The sequence below is a fragment of the Suillus clintonianus genome (assembly GCF_016758775.1).
Source record: "Suillus clintonianus strain FC179 chromosome Unknown DEU56scaffold_8, whole genome shotgun sequence".
Lineage (NCBI taxonomy): Eukaryota > Fungi > Basidiomycota > Agaricomycetes > Boletales > Suillaceae > Suillus > Suillus clintonianus.
This window is the reverse complement of record NW_024539232.1, coordinates 475,857-492,539: the sequence shown is the minus strand read 5'-3', so window position 1 is coordinate 492,539 and position 16,683 is coordinate 475,857. Positions and strand designations below refer to the sequence as shown.

Genomic DNA, 16,683 nt, shown 5'->3' with positions numbered 1-16,683 from the left:
TCACACCCTTTCACCTCTTCACAATTCACCATGATGCTTGATGCACTTCCTGATCCCCGCCGACCCTGACCTTCTGTGATAGAAGCTAGACGCTTCCATTTCGACCCTTGATCTATGGCCTCATGGCCTCACTTCTTTTTCCCTTGATGTTCCTACGGAACACTGACCCTGACCTCATGGACTCCTGCCTACTCCTGCCTACCCGATATATCCTTCTTGACCATTGTACAATTACCAGACCTGCCCTGAACACTGTGATCCTTACCTATATATAGTCGATCCACTTGTACCATTATTCCCTAACTTGATTCTACTGGGTTTTACCTTGACTTGTATATTCTCTTGAGTTAACTCTCTTGAGTCTGATCACGAAACCTCTATACTCTTGGATCGCTATCCTTGAGTCCGATACATCTTCTCTTAGACTGTTTGTCTTTGAGTCGATACCGATCCCTCGTTTAGACTTAATCGTCGAACACGAAACCCTTCTTCAGCTCTCGCCTTAGAAGCTTACCTCCCCTTCCGTTCTGTCACAACCTGACGGCTTAGGCTACCAGGTATATTGATGTTCAACTGATACACGATACGATAGCTTAGGACCGTCGTCCTTCGCTTACCCATCCCAGTCCGACTACGACCGTTGTCATAACAGCGACCAAGTCCTCAACTTCCTTCTACCTGCCCCGTCTTCAACCGCAACCAAGTCCTCAATTTCCTTCTACCTACCGCGACCAGGTCCTCAAGATGCTATTGCGCCACACTACATTGATTGGTATGCTTCGTTAAAATTTTGACATTGATTACTGATCACATATTTTTTTCAAGTTGTAGTGCCACAGCACAACAGCAGTCGCCTTCAAGTATATCTTATTTTCGCATTAACTCGTGTGTTGTATGTATGTTGTGCTCTGCTTGTGGATTTCGAGCGCGTCTCACAGGGGCTTTCTTAGGTTTCACGTGATGTTGTTGTCAATGGACTCCGGGACACTGATTTGCAAGGAAACAATTATTGGTATGTTTGATTGATTTGATGAGCAAATAATTTAAATTTTTGTGACTTTAGGAGGAGGGCAGAGTGTTCGGCACACCCAGACTTGACAATACTATGCATGTCGGAATTCCACCACCATCTGCCCTCGTTTAATTTCGAGGGCTTGGGATACGATGCTGGCGGCATCACTGATGATGATCATAACACCATCCCTCCTCCTCCTCATCAATTCTCACCTTCGTTCTTGCCTCCTCATCATCTCCCTCATTTGTTCTTTCCGCCTCCACCCATTGAGGAGTTCAGCACCAGGATCGACTGGAATGACCCAGCAGTCATGACGGCATTGGCGTCAATGGTGGCAGACCTGCCAGAAAATATTCTGTCATTGCTAATGACGATGCCGGAGGGCACTGTGGCTCTCCCCAGCCTCCCAGCTATTTCCACCACTGACGCTGATGTCAGTTCCCTGGCGGGAGCACAAGTCCCAGTTTCCACCACTGACGCTGATGCCAGTTCCCTGGCGCGAGCACAAATCCCAGTTTCCACCACTGACGCTGATGCCAGTTCCCTGGCGCGAGCACAAATCCCAGTTTCCACCACTGACGCTGATGCCAGTTTCCTGGCGCGAGCACAAGTCCCAGTTTCCACCACTGATGCTGATGCCAGTTCCCTGGCGCGAGAAACAACTCTACCTCCCCATCACAGTCCCCCTCCTGTTCCTGCACCAGTATCATTGACTGACCGCATCATGGAGAAGGGAGACAGCTCCTTGTGGGCCACTCGTAACCCCATTCACCCCGTAATACCTGCACGAATGTGTCCCTCCCGTCGACCTCTCACAATCGCCGAGCAAGAATCCCACGCCATTAAAATGGCACAGAAGGTAGAGAAGAGGAAGAAGCTTCAAGACATGATCACAACATTCGTTCAAGATCAATCCAACAGACTCCATGAGCTGGCGGTCACTCACGACGTCTCCGACAAGCAAGTCAAGGACATCCTCGGTCTCAAGACGCATTATCACAAAGAACGCTGCACGCAATTGCGTAATGCGATTGTGCACGTCAAATCCAAGGAACTTAATGAAGGTACGTAAATTACATATGATGGGTCCATAATCTAACAACCAGCTCAAGGTCGCCCCAGCGGGGACAAGTACAGCTTGGAGGAAATCCAAAACATCATTGATAGTGACCCTGCATACAAGCAGCTGTCGGCCACCGAAGAACAGGACTACATCGACCAGCTAACTGAGTACCGTGCCCTCAAGATGAGTGGAGTTCGCGCAACCAATGTGTCAGCGGCTCGAGATGCGGTCGCAGTGATGGATCGCATCTCAAAGGAGGTAATTTTGATGTTTTCTGTGGTATACTCGACGACTGACAACTTGTTTTCTATAGCTTCATGCACTCCATGACCGAGCCAGCATATATGCAACTGTTCTCATGGTTCGGGGACACGTCAACGACCAAGTTCAGTCGACATGGATCGCAACGGACAACGCACACGAATTTTGGGAGGATCAGATGAGTCTAGCGCTTGATGATATCACACGTCAGTTCGAAGAATGGGCCTGCAATCAGAAGAAAAGTAGGCTCGTTTTTTTTGTCTATCTATTAACTGATGCATCATATAACTAGATATATCCGAGCGCAAAGATCTCACTTCCCTGCAAAAGCAAGCTGCTGCAATCATGATGAGTAAACTTCGTACGTTTTTTATACTCATTCACATTCATTCCCGCTGATGTTTCATCAGGACGCGCGACAGGGAAAATGGACCTCACAATGAATTATCAAAACTACGAGAAGGCTATTGTCTTGGTCTATGGAGTCAAGTTAGATGGTTGGCCAGAGGGTCTCCCTTTCCTTGCACCTTCCCATATGCACACTGTGCTTGAAGTGCGCACTCTTCACGATGCTTTGGTGACAGGTGCTTGCCATTGGAAGAAGCTCAACCGGCGTGAACTTGAGAACCTTCGCACGGACATTCAATGACGCTCGGATGCAGGCGAGGTGATAGGCACGGTGCGCAAGAAGCGCTCGGATGCAGGCAAGACGCGTAAGCGCAAGGCACCTGCTGATGGCGCTACAGATACCACCATGGCCGACGGCACTACAGATTCCACTGTGGCCAAAGGAAATTCTAAGAGGACTCGAAAATCACGCAGGGGAAAGCAGGCTGAGAGGCAGAAGAGAACCAAACCCACGAGTGCTGAATTCATCGAAGACAGTGATGAGGAGGGGTCCAGCAGTGGTCCTGAGCAGTCTCCCAGCGCGTAAATTCCTTACTGTTGCTTATAGAATAGTCTTTATAATGTTATATGTCCGTCTGCAAAAAGATCCGATGCGAAACGGTAAAGGAAACACCTCAAATGCGAGCTCACTGCGGCAGACAGCGAGCACGAAGGTTTGCGGGATTTGCCGAACGGTGTCGGGGCCAGGAACGTCATATTGCCGAAGGTAACGATATTAATAGCACGCCGGCACATTGCCGAGGTGCCTAGTGACTCATTACTACCGAGTACGGTTCATTTTTGCTAAGTACCCACCCTAAATACCCAGCAATTATCCATCCAAGCGCTATATTGCAGTATCTACCTGTAGCTAGAGGCGCCCAGGCAACCCACATCCACCTCTAATTACAAGGGTTACGTGGGAGTCACAGGTGAGCGCGTTAACCGGGGCCATGTGGGCTACGCGAAAATGCCCAAATCGTTCCCACGAGCGTTCCCCCTTGTCCCATACTTTTTTGATTTTTTGATGTGGCCTTTTCGCACACTGTCCAGGTCTGCACAAAATCTCGTTTCCGCAGTGATTATGCATGCAATTGCTTGTTCATCACCATCATAATCAAATGTCTAGTATGTCTAAAAACCTTTGACAAGTGCACCGTGGTGCCCTAGTCATCCAAGTCGTCAACATCACACGCCTAGTAATAGAGCTGCGCCTGCCCCCAGATTGGTTCTCTTGCCCGCACTGGGACCGCCGTCAGCCCTGTCTTGACTGACGTGTATCATTCCATGGTGACATCCATCCATCCATGGGTGAGGAACGACTGTCTTCCTTCTATATGGTCTGGCTAGGGGAGACTACCAAAAATCTATCAGTTGAATGGATTTATGCCCTAACCTCTGCCGAATCGAGTTGCCCACGCGATTGCAAGAGACGGGTGTTGCTTGCCGTCCATTTTCTCCCGCGCTGTTTTAACTTTCCGGGCCAGGAGTTGCGAATCACCACGGCACGAACTTAAGGTGACTTATCTCCTTGTAAGGCTGCCTAATATTCAGCCAGACTATCACCTTCACTTGAAGCTTTGAATGGGCTCCCGCTTAATATTTGCACCCATGACACCTTCTCCACTCGTGTAGACTGATTAGTTCGTCCAGGTCCAAGTAGTTGGCAACAATTTCAATTCAGACACACCTTTCGGCTTCTATGAATAAGCATTGTTGACCATAAACACCGGTGCCGGGGAAACACTCCCGCAGTGTTCTTTTCCTATACAGAAGCCGGTGAACTGCGTGGTTCTTGCCGCTGCCACAGACAATGCCTATAAATCTCCTAATTGATCTCATGTCGAATCCAACACAACAATGAACGTATCTACTATCACTATACCAGCTTTACCTTCTCCACTAAGTCTCTGGACGACCGCACGGTCGTTTGGCGCACTCAATCTCGCTGGTTCATTTGCTGCGCTATGGGCTCTTGTCAAAGTCCTAGGGGTGCTTCGCTGGCGTTTGAAGACAACTCAACTCCGGGGTCCACCTCGTACCAGCTTGGTATACGGCGTTTCGCACGACCTCGGCTCATCTCATGATGCCGGTACAATGTATGAACAATGGGCGGAGGAATATGGGGTAGCGTACACGATTCCGAGCGTCCTCGGACAAACTAGAATCATACTGTCCGACCCGAGAGCTATAGCACATTTCTTTGCCCGAGAGACATGGACCTATGTGAAAACGCCCCTTTCGTTGGCACTTTTAGAGGGATCAGTATGTTAAAGTCCTCTTCTTACTTCATCTATCTGATACATCTTGTCAGATCGGCAAAGGGCTACTATGGTCCGAGGGTGAAACCCACAGAAGGTGCTGTTCAGTTATTGTCCTCGCGCCAGAGACTGATCGACTATCTGTGAATCAGGCAGCGGAAGGCCCTTACGCCAGCTTTCAGCAATGCAGCCATTCGGAAACTTACAGCAGTGTTTTATGACTCAGCATACAAGGTACGGATTCACAATGTCAGACATGCATCACTGAGCTTGATGCTTTACAGGTCAAAGGTAAATGGGATACCATTATAGAATCGAGCAAAGACGGGAATGCTATCATTGAAGTACAAAACTGGTACGTAGCTTTTTTGGCATGAAAATTTCGCACTCCTCATCGAAACGACTTCAAGGATGAATCACGTAGCGTAAGTGGTACATTTTTGCCCTTCAAGCATCGAAAATGACACAACACCAGTTTGGATACGATTGGCATCGCTGGTTTCTCCCATGATTTTGGTTCGCTCGATGGAAAGCGCGCTAGCGTGACCGAGGCGTTTGATACTTTTGGAAACAACTCACAGGCTTCAGCATTTAACCAAGCTTTTATCCTGCTCGCATCGGTGTTTCCTATCATTACCAAGCTCCCCACTAAGCGGACGGTGCTATTCAAGAAACTTGGTACAACTATGGGAGAAATATCGAACGAGTTGTTGGTTCGCAGTCGCCGGGAAAAGGATGCGAATATGAGTGACAGAGACGAGGAGAAGTCCATCATCGGATTGCTGCGTACGCACTTCTCATGATCCGTTGTATTCCCTTTATTGACGCAACGATCAGTCAAATCTGAAAGTGAGGATGCTGAGCTCCATATGTCCGAAGAGGAAGTAGTGGCTCAGGTCCGTGGAGAGTATCACAGCCATTTTTGCAAGCTAACGTCCTGCAGATGAAGGTCCTGCTTCTCGCGGGTTATGAGACGACATCCAGTGAGTTTATTTCTCTTATGGTGTTATCACATCGGCTGATTCTTCCTTCGCAGTCAGTCTTACGGTATGTCCACTGTCTCATAACATCTGTGCCGCTATTTATGTGATCATCAGTGGGCGCTGATCCACCTATCACAACACCCCGACATCCAAACGAGGCTCAGAGAAGAACTGCTCGCGTTTGGCGCTGATCCGACATATGACCAATTGAAGGCCAATCTCCCATACTTGGATGCAGTTGTCCATGAAATCCTACGACTCCATCCTGCGGTACCCGAGTTCGTCCGTCTTGTGAGTGCGCCTGTCTACATACGAATAGACACCCTGACCATAGATATACAGGCATCTGCAGACGACGTTATTCCCTTGAGCGAACCTGTGCGCACCGCGTCCGGGAAAATGACGGACAGTATATCTGTAGCGAAGGGGACATTTATTAACATATCAGCCACGGCGATCAATCGCTCTGTGGCAGTCTGGGGACCTGACGCAAAGGAATTCAAGCCTGAACGTTGGCTGGCTGAAGAAGGCATCAGCGGGAAAGCCAAGGACGTCCAAGGTCACAGGCATCTTCTGACATTTATCGACGGCCCAAGGACGTGTCTTGGAAAAGATTTCGCAGTTGCGGAATTCAAGGTGATTTCTATGAATCAGCTAGTATGAACGTTACTCACTGCGATATAGACGGTTTTGTTGATTCTGGTGAAGAACTACGTGTTTGAGATGCGGGATGGACCGGATACGAAGGTTGAGGTTGGGAGGGGGATTTTACCTCGTCCGCGGGTTGTTGGAGAGGATGGTGTTGGAGTACCTTTGAAAGTTCGTCGGTATGAGTGATTGACTACGCAGGTTCCAATATTGCTATGTTTTCCTCACTTATTCGCCGCCGGGACTCTTAGATGGTACATTGTATTCAGATCAGATGTGGTGCGCATGCTTGGTATCGTAATAGTTCTGTCATGTCAGACTGTATGCCATGAAGGGCTGATAATGTAATTAATGCTCAGGATTGTCCATGGGGCATGATGACTGTTCAGGATCATATATCTGCAAATCGTATAGTAATCTGTTCATGCACGCGACTTCGGTGTAACATTCAGTAAAGAAACGACGTATCCGAATCGTACTAAGAAAGACAAGGAGGAAGGGGAATACCAGACATCAATTTGCCAAGGTATTATGTAGCACGAATCTTGTTCAACTGGATACCGCGAGCAGCACAAGTCTGCGTCAGCTCATCTTGCCACCCCCGCGAGTCATCTATGAGCCTGGCCCAGTCCTCCATGCTGGAGAACGGCTTCAAATGCAAGTCCAGTGACTGTAGGGAGGGCTGCCAACCCGACTGCAACAGGGTCTGGACATCACGTACACGCTCGCCATAGGGTGAGAATGCGAATTTCTCCAATGATGATTGTAAATTGAGCAAATGTTCTGTTTTGAAATACCATGGGTCAATGCGAAGCCTTCGCAGTCCTGCCAACCCAGATATGAATTCGGTAGCTTCTGAATTGGTCTCCGATTCGTCGTAATAAATACTCTTGATGTGAAGCTCCCTCACAGAAGCTACCATGACCCCGATCAAGTGTTGCAGGTTCGAGCCTACTTCCTGCACCGTCAAGGACTCAACACTTTCGGAAGAGGATGCGAATAGCCATTTGCACAGGCCAGGAGTTAGGTTAGGAGTAAATTCTGTCCGAGATATCGATAATTTCGAAAGCTTGAAGCTAGGCGGCTCAAAGCAATCGTTCAGCATATCGCTATCACCGCAGCTCTGAATCATCTCGAAAGACTTGAGATTGCATAGATGAGGTAGGAGAGGGGCAAGGAGTTCGAGGTCCTGCCCAGATACTTGGAGGTACGTCAAATATGGGTACCCAGGATGGGACATGGTGCTGGTGAAGTCCAGGAGACCACAATCTCCTGTCAGGTAAAGAAGTTTCGGGCAGCAGACGACAATCTCTCCAGCGAGTGTCGCGAATTGCCTAATCTCCTTAAAGACAGCGAGTTCCGGAAACGAAGGCCTAAAATGGAGGGCAAGAGCAGGGCAATGGCCACCGAAGCTCTCGCTGCGCACGGTGCGCAGAAGTAGGGGAAGGGATTTGAGCTGAGACAGTCGAATAGATTTATACAGCATTTCCCTTGCAGGCCCGCACCAAGCTTTTGATACAAGACAGCAGCTGAGCAGGACATGGGTGAAACCCCTCAACAAGTGGGTAGTCCATAATTTGACCGACGACGGTAAAATCTTGGACAGGATCAGAGACAGGATCTCGGCTGGTAGATGAGGTGAAGGTGAAATTATGGGATCCTGACTGGTTTCGACGAGTGAAAATTTATCGCTCATCTCGATCACGACACCTTTCGTGTGTTGTACACAAGAAGGAACGACTGTCTTCCTTGTATATGGTCTGGATAGGGGAGACTTTGAACCTTGAGAAACGAAAGATCTAATAAAATAAAATAAAATAAAATAGATGATAAGTTAGCTTGACAAATTATCTGTAATGATAACCTCACTTTCAGACGTTCAACGTTTCACCCATGGTGACTCGCCAATTTATTGCCGAAACGGAGCGCCTCCCAGATCACAACCATGTATTGCTTATAACGACTGGCAGTGTAGCATCTATAAAAGCTCCTCTCATCGTCGCAGAGCTTCTTCAAGTCTGTCCCCCGTCCTGGAATCCTGCCACTGCTTATGTTTACGGCGTGCCAACATAGTTTCAGAATGTCAGAGTAGAGGTGGTTGCGACCAAGGAATCGCTCGCGTTTTATGACCCTGCGGACGTCGTCAATGCAGGCGCACGCGTGTGGACAGATGAAGATGAGTGGTCGGTGAATATACGCGCTTTTCAAGAAGAGCTTGGTCGTCTTAATGTCCGTGACAGGGGTCATACAAGATTGGAGACCCAATCCTGCATATCGAGTTGAGGAGGTGGGCTGACATCGTCCTTGTTGCTCCCTGCTCGGCAAATACGCTCTCAAAGATTGCACACGGGCTCTGCGACAATCTCGCTGTATGTTTCCCAGCGCGTTCATATCACATTCAATGTAAAACCTCTTGCTTAGACCTCTCTGCTTCGTGCGCTGGCACCTACGACACCGACTTACGTATTCCCGGCGATGAATACGCTCATGTATGAGCATCCGCTCACCGCGGAACATCTGCGCGTCATCCGGGATGTTGTGCGTTACCAAGTCGTTGGACCGATTGGGAAGAATCTTGCATGCGGGGACGTTGGTGTGTGACTCTGGCTTCCATTCCTGCTATTCCAGAAAATATGACCTTTTCTCAAAGGACTCGGTGCCATGACAGAATGGCACGATATCGTGAAGATAGTGGTGGATGAATTGAAACTCATTCGCAAAGACATCCAACCATAAAGCTGATGAGTATTCTATGTCTAATATTAATCTGATCTATAAGTGTTTCTTCTTCGCGAATACGTGTATGTGCGCTAGTCCACGAACACTTTGTAGCCTCTGGAAAATGCTCAGCGTCTGATACAACACAACCACAGGCTCGTTCACTCACTGGGGGATTGACAAACCATGCAGTTTCCCACTCGCTCTCTACCCATCTCCGTTTCACGAACCCGTCTATTTCCCTTCCAGCATTCCTCACCATCTCGTCGATCTCTGGACTGCTTTTGGGGCTGCGAACTAAATTCTCCATGGTGATTCCCCACTCTGCCAGCGCAGGCAGACATTCTGGCAGAGTTGACGGCGAGGGTGGAGGCTCGTCATTGCCCGTAAACCCGCACAGCCCATCTTGTTGAATCCGCGCATCGATTTCCGATGGGATGAGATCTGGATGGAAAATAGGCACTCGCGACCAGATGAGCGTGTGTTCAATCTCGATAGGGACAGAGTAAGGCCAACTGTTCTGAATGATACTGATCAACTCTGAGTCGACCGGCATATCAACTTTGAAATATTCAGGCACGTCCTGGGGAAATGGTGGGAGTGACTGGTTAGACCTAGAGGCTGAGATGGATACGTCCTCAGGTCTGGTGTGACTATCAAGTGCTGATGGTAAGAGCGAAAGGGTATCTGGCTGTCCCCATTGGAGACGGTGGTTGAAAAGGTAGTTCGCTTCAGGCCGTTGAGCGATCTTTACATCCTGACTCCACGTTACCCACCCATTGAACCGTGCTCTTTCACGATCACTAGAGACCATGCATCATATCTCTTTTCTAGTGCCTTGTCACGCTTTAGCAGCCCGAGATTTCTTAGTAACGTTGCAGAGTCAGCGTCTTTGGTCTTGTTCATGTTGACGATAGAATATAAGTACCCGGAATTCACAAAGGCCTTAAGCTGGTCCCATGTGAACTTGGCTGGGTAGTGCGTGAGCATCTCTTCCCTTGTTGGAGGACCTGGCAGGGTAACATGCACGATTTTTTGGGAAACATTGTCTGGTGTATCCAAGGGTAGCTCTATGGTCATTGTCATCGACCACCACTATGATCGCCATGCATGCAAATAAGTTGTTTGCCCAGCAGCCTTCGATCCAAACAAACTGCAACAACTCAAATGCCATTTTCAGTGTTCAAACGTTCACTACTTACTACTACTAGCCGCTCGCTAGCAGTCCAACGGGCAGGATTTCATATCTGCTCAAACGAGCTGGGTGACAGCCTGGTAGAATTATGTGTTTTGGACGGAAACGTGCGGCTGGCGTAACAAACGAGGGGTGCTGTTTTCAAAATCATCCGCTTTGTAACCCGCACTATCCCCAGGAGCACTGTGACTGACTTGCCCGTGGCCAGGTACATACTGACCTCGAAGCTTGAAGCATGAGGGTGATTTGAGTCACCACGGCGCAATCTTTACATTGCTTATTTCTCGTAAGACTGCGTACCTGCAACCATTCGCAGTACGTATCTTCTTCGTCTTGCAGACTGATTAGTTTGTTCACACAGGTGCCAGTACTGCGCAAATCTGGCACAAGTTTCGGCTTCTATAAATAACCACTGCTGACGATGTCGGGTGGCAAACTCTTCCGCAGTTGATATTCCGAGTCATAGCGGCTGCGCGAGCCGCTGCCAGTGATTATCGTAATCATGATGCCGCTACAGAAGTGGCTATAAATCTCCTAATAGATCACATGTTGAATTCATCTCAACAATGAAGACTTTCGCTATACTTGGCTCTTTATCGAGTCTCTGGACAACCATGCGTTCGGTTGGCGCATTCAACGCCGTCTGTTCGTTCGCAGCACTGTGGACTTTTGTCAATGTGATAAGGGCACTTCGCTGGCGATTCAAGACGACTCAACTCCGGGGTCCACCTCGTACCAGCTTCCTATATGGCGTTTCGCGCGACCTCGTCTCATCTGACAACAACGCTGCAATGTATGAACAATGGACAGAAGAATATGGGGTAGTATATATGATTCCGGCGGTCCTTGGAAAAACTAGACTCGTACTCAGTGACCCAAGGGCCATTGCGCATTTTTTTGCACGAGAGTCATGGACCTATGTGCAGACGCCCCTTTCTTTGGCGCTGATAGAGTCCTTGGTAGGTTAATGCTCTTTTCTGATATTGTCTCTCTGATGTCTCTTGGCAGGTTGGCAGAGGGGTACTATGGTCTCAGGGCGAGAGTCACAGGAGGTAGTCATCGGTTCTTGTCCTCGTGCCAGAGGCTGATCGAGTACTTGTGAATCAGGCAGCGGAAGGCCCTTACTCCAGCGTTTAGTAATGCGGCTATTCGGAAACTCACATCAGTGTTCTATGATTCAGCATACAAGGTAAGGATTTGCAATCTAAGAAATACGCTATATCTGAGCTTGAAGCTCTACAGGTCAAGAATGCATGGGACACCGATCTGCAATTGAGCAAAGATGGGAATGCTATCATTGAAGTTCAAAAATGGTGCGTAGCTTTGTTGGGCATGAAAATTTCGCACTCCTCATCAAACCGACTTCAAGGATGAATCACGTCGCGTAAGTGATATATTTTTGCCCTTCAGGAATCGAAAATGACACAACACCAGTTTGGATACGATTGGCATCGCTGGTTTCTCCCATGATTTTGGCTCGCTCGATGGAAAGCATGCCAGCGTTACAGAAGTGTTTGATACTTTCGGAAACAACCCTCCCTCAGCAGTAAACCGAGTCCTTTTTATGCTCGGGTCAGCATTTCCTATCATTACCAAGATCCCCACTAAGCGGACGAACCTGACCAAGAAACTTCACACAACTATGGGTGAAATATCTAAGGACTTGTTGATTCGCAGTCGCCGGGAAAAGGATGTGAATATGAGTGAGAGAGACGAGGAGAAGTCCATCATTGGATTGTTGCGTACGCACTTCACATGATTTGTCTTATTCCCTTTATTGACGCAATGATCAGTCAAGTCTGAAGGCCAGGATGCCGAGCTTCATATGTCTGAGGAAGAAGTGGTTGCTCAGGTCCGTGGAGAGTATTTCAGCCATTATTCGCAAGCTGACATCCAGCAGATGAGGGTCTTGCTTGTTGCGGGCTACGAGACGACGGCGAGTGGGTTAATTTCTTGTCCGCTGCTATTAAATCCGCTGACGCTTCGTTGACAGTCAGTCTTACGGTAGGTCTGCTGTCTGATAAAGTCTGTGCTCGCTACTTATGTGATCATCAGTGGGCGCTGATCAAGCTATCACAACACCCCGACGTCCAAACGAGACTCAGAGAGGAATTGCTTGCGTTTGGTGCTGATCCGACATACGATCAATTAAAGGCCAATCTCCCATACTTGGATGCGGTTGTCCATGAAATTCTACGACTGCATCCTTCGGTACCTGAGGCCAGTCGCATTGTGAGTACGGCGAGTCTACACGCGAGTAGAGACCCTGACAGTAGATCTACAGGCAGCCGCAGATGATGTTATTCCCTTGAGTGAACCTGTGTGCAATGCGTCTGGGGAAATGACAGACAACATATCTGTAGCGAAGGGGACGGTGATCGTGATTTCAATCGGGGCAATCAATCGCTCTTTGGCCATATGGGGACCTGATGCAAAGGAATTCAAGCCTGACCGTTGGCTGGCAGAAGAAGGCATCAGCGGGAAGGCCAAGGAAGTCCAAGGTCATAGGCATCTATTGACATTTGTCGACGGCCCGAGGACGTGTCTTGGAAAAGACTTTGCAATTGCAGAATTCAAGGTAATTTCTACGATTCAGCTAATGTCAACCTTACTCACTGTGACATAGACGGTTTTGTCAGTTCTGGTGAAGAACTTCGTGTTTGAAATGCGGGATGGACCGAAATCTCAACTTGAGATTGCGAGGGGGCTTTTACCTCGTCCGCGGGTTGTCGGAGAGGATGGTACTGGAGTTCCTTTGAGAGTTCGTCGATATGAATGATTGGTTGCGAATCCTGATGGACCCACTCATGGAAAGGTTTATCTAAATGGGTTATATATCGCAGTCACCAATCTTGTGTCTAGGCCGTTAGTCCCCGAGACGATAAGATATACGGCCGGATCAGTTTATTTGACACGAAATCAAACTTTTAAGTATTCATATAGGCTAGCAAGCCATAACGAGTGTAAATTTGAGATGTAAGTTGTTCGTCTTACTTACTAGTTGCTTGCTGGCAGTTCACCGGGCAGAATCTCCGAGCCATATCCGCTCAAACAAGGTAGGTGCACGCCTTATTCACAAATTTCCTCCACCGCGCAAGTGATAAATTGTCTCGAAATCTGTGTAATTCATTTTCGTAGACTTCCAAACTTCAGCATTGGTGGAGAAAAAAATGCCATCGACATCGAGCATTGGAAAGGTTCCGAGTAGTCAAAGTCGAAATAGTTGTCATTCTGAGCGTATGAACTTCGCTCTGTATTTCATCGTGAGCCTTGCAATGCATACTGAACTATACAGAACCCATATTATACGGAGCTCGCTCATCTATCTAGTTCAGGCCTCGAATAACTTAAATGGAAAATATTTCAACCCACCAGTGCAACGCAACCAATTATTCATACCGACGAACTCTCAAAGGCACTCCAATACTATCCTCTCCAACAACCCGCGGGCGAGGTAAAAGCCCCCTCGCAATCTCAACTTGAGCATTCGGTCCATCCCGCATTTCAAACACGAAGTTCTTCACCAGAACCGACAAAACCGTCTATGTCGCAGTGAGTAAGGTCGACACTAGCTGATTCGTATAAATCACCTTGAATTCTGCAATTGCAAAATCTTTTCCAAGACACGTCCTCGGGCCGTCGACAAATGTCAGCAGATGCCTGTGACCTTGGACTTCCTTGGCCTTCCCACTGATGCCTTCTTCTGTCAGCCAACGGTCAGGATTGAATTCCTTTGCGTCAGGTCCCCAGATGGCCAAAGAGCGATTGATCGCCGCGACTGATATCGTGATCAACGTCCCCTTCGCTACAGATATATCATCCGTCATTTCCCCGGACGCGGTGCACACAGATTCGCTCAAGGGAATAACGTCATTTGCAGCTGCCTATAGATTTACTGTCAGGGTATCTATCCGCACGTAGGCAGGCGCACTCACAAGACGAGTAAACTCGGGTACCGCAGGATGCAGTCGTAGAACTTCATGGACAACCGCATCCAAGTATGGGAGATTGGCCTTTAATTGATCGTATGTCGGATCAGCACCAAACTCAAGCAATTCCTCTCTGAGTCTCGTTTGGGCATCGGGGTGTTGCGATAGCTCGATCAGCGCCCACTGATCACCACATAAGTAGGGAGCACAGACGTTATTAGACAGCAGACCTACCGTAAGACTGACTGCCAACGAAGCGTCAGTCAATTTGATAGCAGCGGGCAAGAAATCAACTCACCCGACGTCGTCTCGTAACCCGCGAGAACCAAGACTTTCATCTGCGGGACGTCAGCTTGCAAATAATGGCTGTAAAACTCTCCACGGACCTGAGAAACTACCTCCTCCTCGGACATATGGAGCTCGGCACCCTGGCTTTCGGATTTAACTGATCATTGCGTCAATCAAGGGATGACAATGGATCTCTTGGATAGCGTACTTAACAATCCAATGATGGACTTCTCCTCGTCCCTCTCGCTCACATCCTTTTCCTGGCGACTGCGAATCAACAAGTCCTTAGATATTTCACCCATAGTTACGTTGAGTTTCTTGATCAGCTTAGTCCGCTTAGAGGGGATCTTGGTAATGATGGGAAACGCCGACGCAAGCAGGGAAATGGCTTGGTTCGCTGCTGAGGGTGGGTTGTTTCCGAAAGTATCAAACACTTCTGTAACGCTGGCATGCTTTCCGTCGAGTGAGCCAAAATCATGGGAGAAACCAGCGATGCCAATCGTATCCAAACTGGTGTTGTGTCATTTTCGATTCTTGAAGGGCAAAAATATATCACTTACGCGACGTGATTCATCCTTGAAGTCGGTTTGATGAGGAGTGCGAAATTTTCATGCCAAAAAAGCTACGCACCAGTTTTGAACCTCAATGATAGTATTTCCATCTTTGCTCGATTGTAGATCGGTATCCCATGCATTCTTGACCTGGAGAGTTTCAAGCTCGGATATCTCTCATTTCTTAGATTGCAGATTCTTACCTTGTATGCTGAATCATAAAACACTGATGTGAGTTTCCGAACGGCTGCATGACTAAACGCTGGAGTAAGGGCCTTGCGCTGCCTGATTTCCAAGTACTTGATCAGCCTCTGGCATGAGGACAAGAACTGAACTGAAGACTACCTCCTGTGACTCTCGCCCTGAGACGACATTATCCCTCTGCCGGCCTGCCAAGAGACATCAGATAGACGATATCAGAAGAGGGCATCAACATACCACGGACTCTAGCAGTGCCAAAGTAAGGGGCGTCTGCACATAGGTCCATGACTCTCGCGCATAAAAATGCGCAATGGCCCTCGGGTCACTGAGCACGATTCTAGTCTGTCCAAGGACCGCCGGAATCATATACGCTACCCCGTATTCCTTTGCCCAATGTTCATACATTGCAGCACTGTCTTTAGATGAGACGAGGTCGTTCGAAACGCCATATAGGAAGCTGGTACGAGGTGGACCCCGGAGTTGAGTCGTCTTGAATCGCCAGCGAAGTGCCCTTATCGCATTGACAGAAGTCCACAGTGCTACAAATGAACAAACGATATGGAGTGCCCCGACCGAACGCATGGTTGTCCAGAGACTTGATGAAGAGCCAAGTATAGCGATAGTCATAAAGGTCTCCATTGTTGAGATGGATTCGACACATAATCTATTGAGGGATTTATAGCCACTCATGTGGTGGCGGTATCATGATTACGATGTCCACCGGCTTGCGCTTTGAACATGGAACCTGAGGACTATCGACTCCGGAAGTGTTCGCCCCCCGGCATCGTCAGCAGTCATTACTTGTAAAAGCTGAAACTTGTGTCAGATCATAAGTGTCGCGCACTTGAATGAACTAGTCAGTCTGCAAGACGAAGAAAATGCCGTACTGCAAATGGAGACCCATTCCAACTGAAACACGATGTCATGGTAGATTTGGCTATGTTAATGTTATAGGTATGCAGTCTTACCGGAGATAAGCAACGTCAAGATCGCGCCGTGGTGATTTAATCACCCCCTCACGCGTTAAGCTCAGCACCTGGCAACGGCAACTCAGTCCTGGGGATACCGTACAGTGCGGGTTAACGTTACAACGCGGATGATTTTGAAACAGCGCCCGTCGTTTGCGACACCAGCCACTCGTTTCCGTTCAAAACACATAATTGCACCAAGCTGTCACCTGGCT

General features: G+C 48.4%; 7 protein-coding genes across 7 annotated transcripts; 4 read left to right on the top strand and 3 right to left on the bottom strand.

The window, feature by feature from the left end:
* Window positions 1-1,901: 1,901 nt before the first annotated feature.
* Window positions 1,902-2,988, top strand: DEU56DRAFT_728126 (uncharacterized protein; the record flags this gene model as incomplete). Its single annotated transcript, XM_041348027.1, has 4 exons — window positions 1,902-2,079; window positions 2,128-2,336; window positions 2,392-2,545; window positions 2,750-2,988. The coding sequence occupies 4 exons, from the start codon at window positions 1,902-1,904 to the stop codon at window positions 2,986-2,988; spliced, it is 780 nt and encodes a 259-aa protein (XP_041213254.1).
* Window positions 2,989-4,586: 1,598 nt separating this feature from the next.
* On the top strand, window positions 4,587-6,807 carry DEU56DRAFT_752375 (cytochrome P450; the record flags this gene model as incomplete). Its single annotated transcript, XM_041349625.1, has 12 exons — window positions 4,587-4,991; window positions 5,041-5,084; window positions 5,140-5,221; window positions 5,272-5,342; window positions 5,398-5,412; window positions 5,463-5,773; window positions 5,825-5,883; window positions 5,931-5,970; window positions 6,024-6,034; window positions 6,085-6,261; window positions 6,313-6,606; window positions 6,655-6,807. The coding sequence occupies 12 exons, from the start codon at window positions 4,587-4,589 to the stop codon at window positions 6,805-6,807; spliced, it is 1,662 nt and encodes a 553-aa protein (XP_041213253.1).
* A 217-nt stretch (window positions 6,808-7,024) lies between these two features.
* DEU56DRAFT_778105 (uncharacterized protein) lies at window positions 7,025-8,404 on the bottom strand. Its single transcript, XM_041351813.1, is given in 3 exon segments — window positions 7,025-7,135; window positions 7,161-7,641; window positions 7,657-8,404. 3 exon segments carry the CDS (start codon window positions 8,312-8,314, stop codon window positions 7,132-7,134), a joined length of 1,143 nt encoding a protein of 380 aa, XP_041213252.1. The 5' UTR covers window positions 8,315-8,404; the 3' UTR covers window positions 7,025-7,131.
* Window positions 8,405-8,490: 86 nt separating this feature from the next.
* On the top strand, window positions 8,491-9,594 carry DEU56DRAFT_778103 (flavoprotein). Its single transcript, XM_041351812.1, has 5 exons — window positions 8,491-8,634; window positions 8,692-8,805; window positions 8,859-8,987; window positions 9,040-9,211; window positions 9,269-9,594. The coding sequence occupies exons 1-5, from the start codon at window positions 8,512-8,514 to the stop codon at window positions 9,352-9,354; spliced, it is 624 nt and encodes a 207-aa protein (XP_041213251.1). The 5' UTR covers window positions 8,491-8,511; the 3' UTR covers window positions 9,355-9,594.
* Window positions 9,262-10,416, bottom strand: DEU56DRAFT_960409 (uncharacterized protein; the record flags this gene model as incomplete). The annotated part of the gene is made up of 3 exons (XM_041359316.1): window positions 9,262-9,453; window positions 9,506-10,065; window positions 10,113-10,416. 3 exons carry the CDS (start codon window positions 10,414-10,416, stop codon window positions 9,391-9,393), a joined length of 927 nt encoding a protein of 308 aa, XP_041213250.1. The 3' UTR covers window positions 9,262-9,390.
* A 729-nt stretch (window positions 10,417-11,145) lies between these two features.
* Window positions 11,146-13,310, top strand: DEU56DRAFT_908320 (cytochrome P450; the record flags this gene model as incomplete). The annotated part of the gene is made up of 12 exons (XM_041356983.1): window positions 11,146-11,490; window positions 11,540-11,583; window positions 11,639-11,720; window positions 11,774-11,844; window positions 11,901-11,915; window positions 11,966-12,273; window positions 12,325-12,383; window positions 12,432-12,471; window positions 12,525-12,535; window positions 12,587-12,763; window positions 12,816-13,109; window positions 13,158-13,310. The coding sequence occupies 12 exons, from the start codon at window positions 11,146-11,148 to the stop codon at window positions 13,308-13,310; spliced, it is 1,599 nt and encodes a 532-aa protein (XP_041213249.1).
* Window positions 13,311-13,747: 437 nt separating this feature from the next.
* DEU56DRAFT_970592 (cytochrome P450) lies at window positions 13,748-16,082 on the bottom strand (the record flags this gene model as incomplete). The annotated part of the gene is made up of 12 exons (XM_041359435.1): window positions 13,748-14,073; window positions 14,122-14,415; window positions 14,467-14,643; window positions 14,695-14,705; window positions 14,759-14,798; window positions 14,847-14,905; window positions 14,957-15,258; window positions 15,309-15,323; window positions 15,379-15,449; window positions 15,503-15,584; window positions 15,645-15,688; window positions 15,738-16,082. 12 exons carry the CDS (start codon window positions 16,080-16,082, stop codon window positions 13,921-13,923), a joined length of 1,593 nt encoding a protein of 530 aa, XP_041213248.1. The 3' UTR covers window positions 13,748-13,920.
* Between the last annotated feature and the right edge of the window lie 601 nt (window positions 16,083-16,683).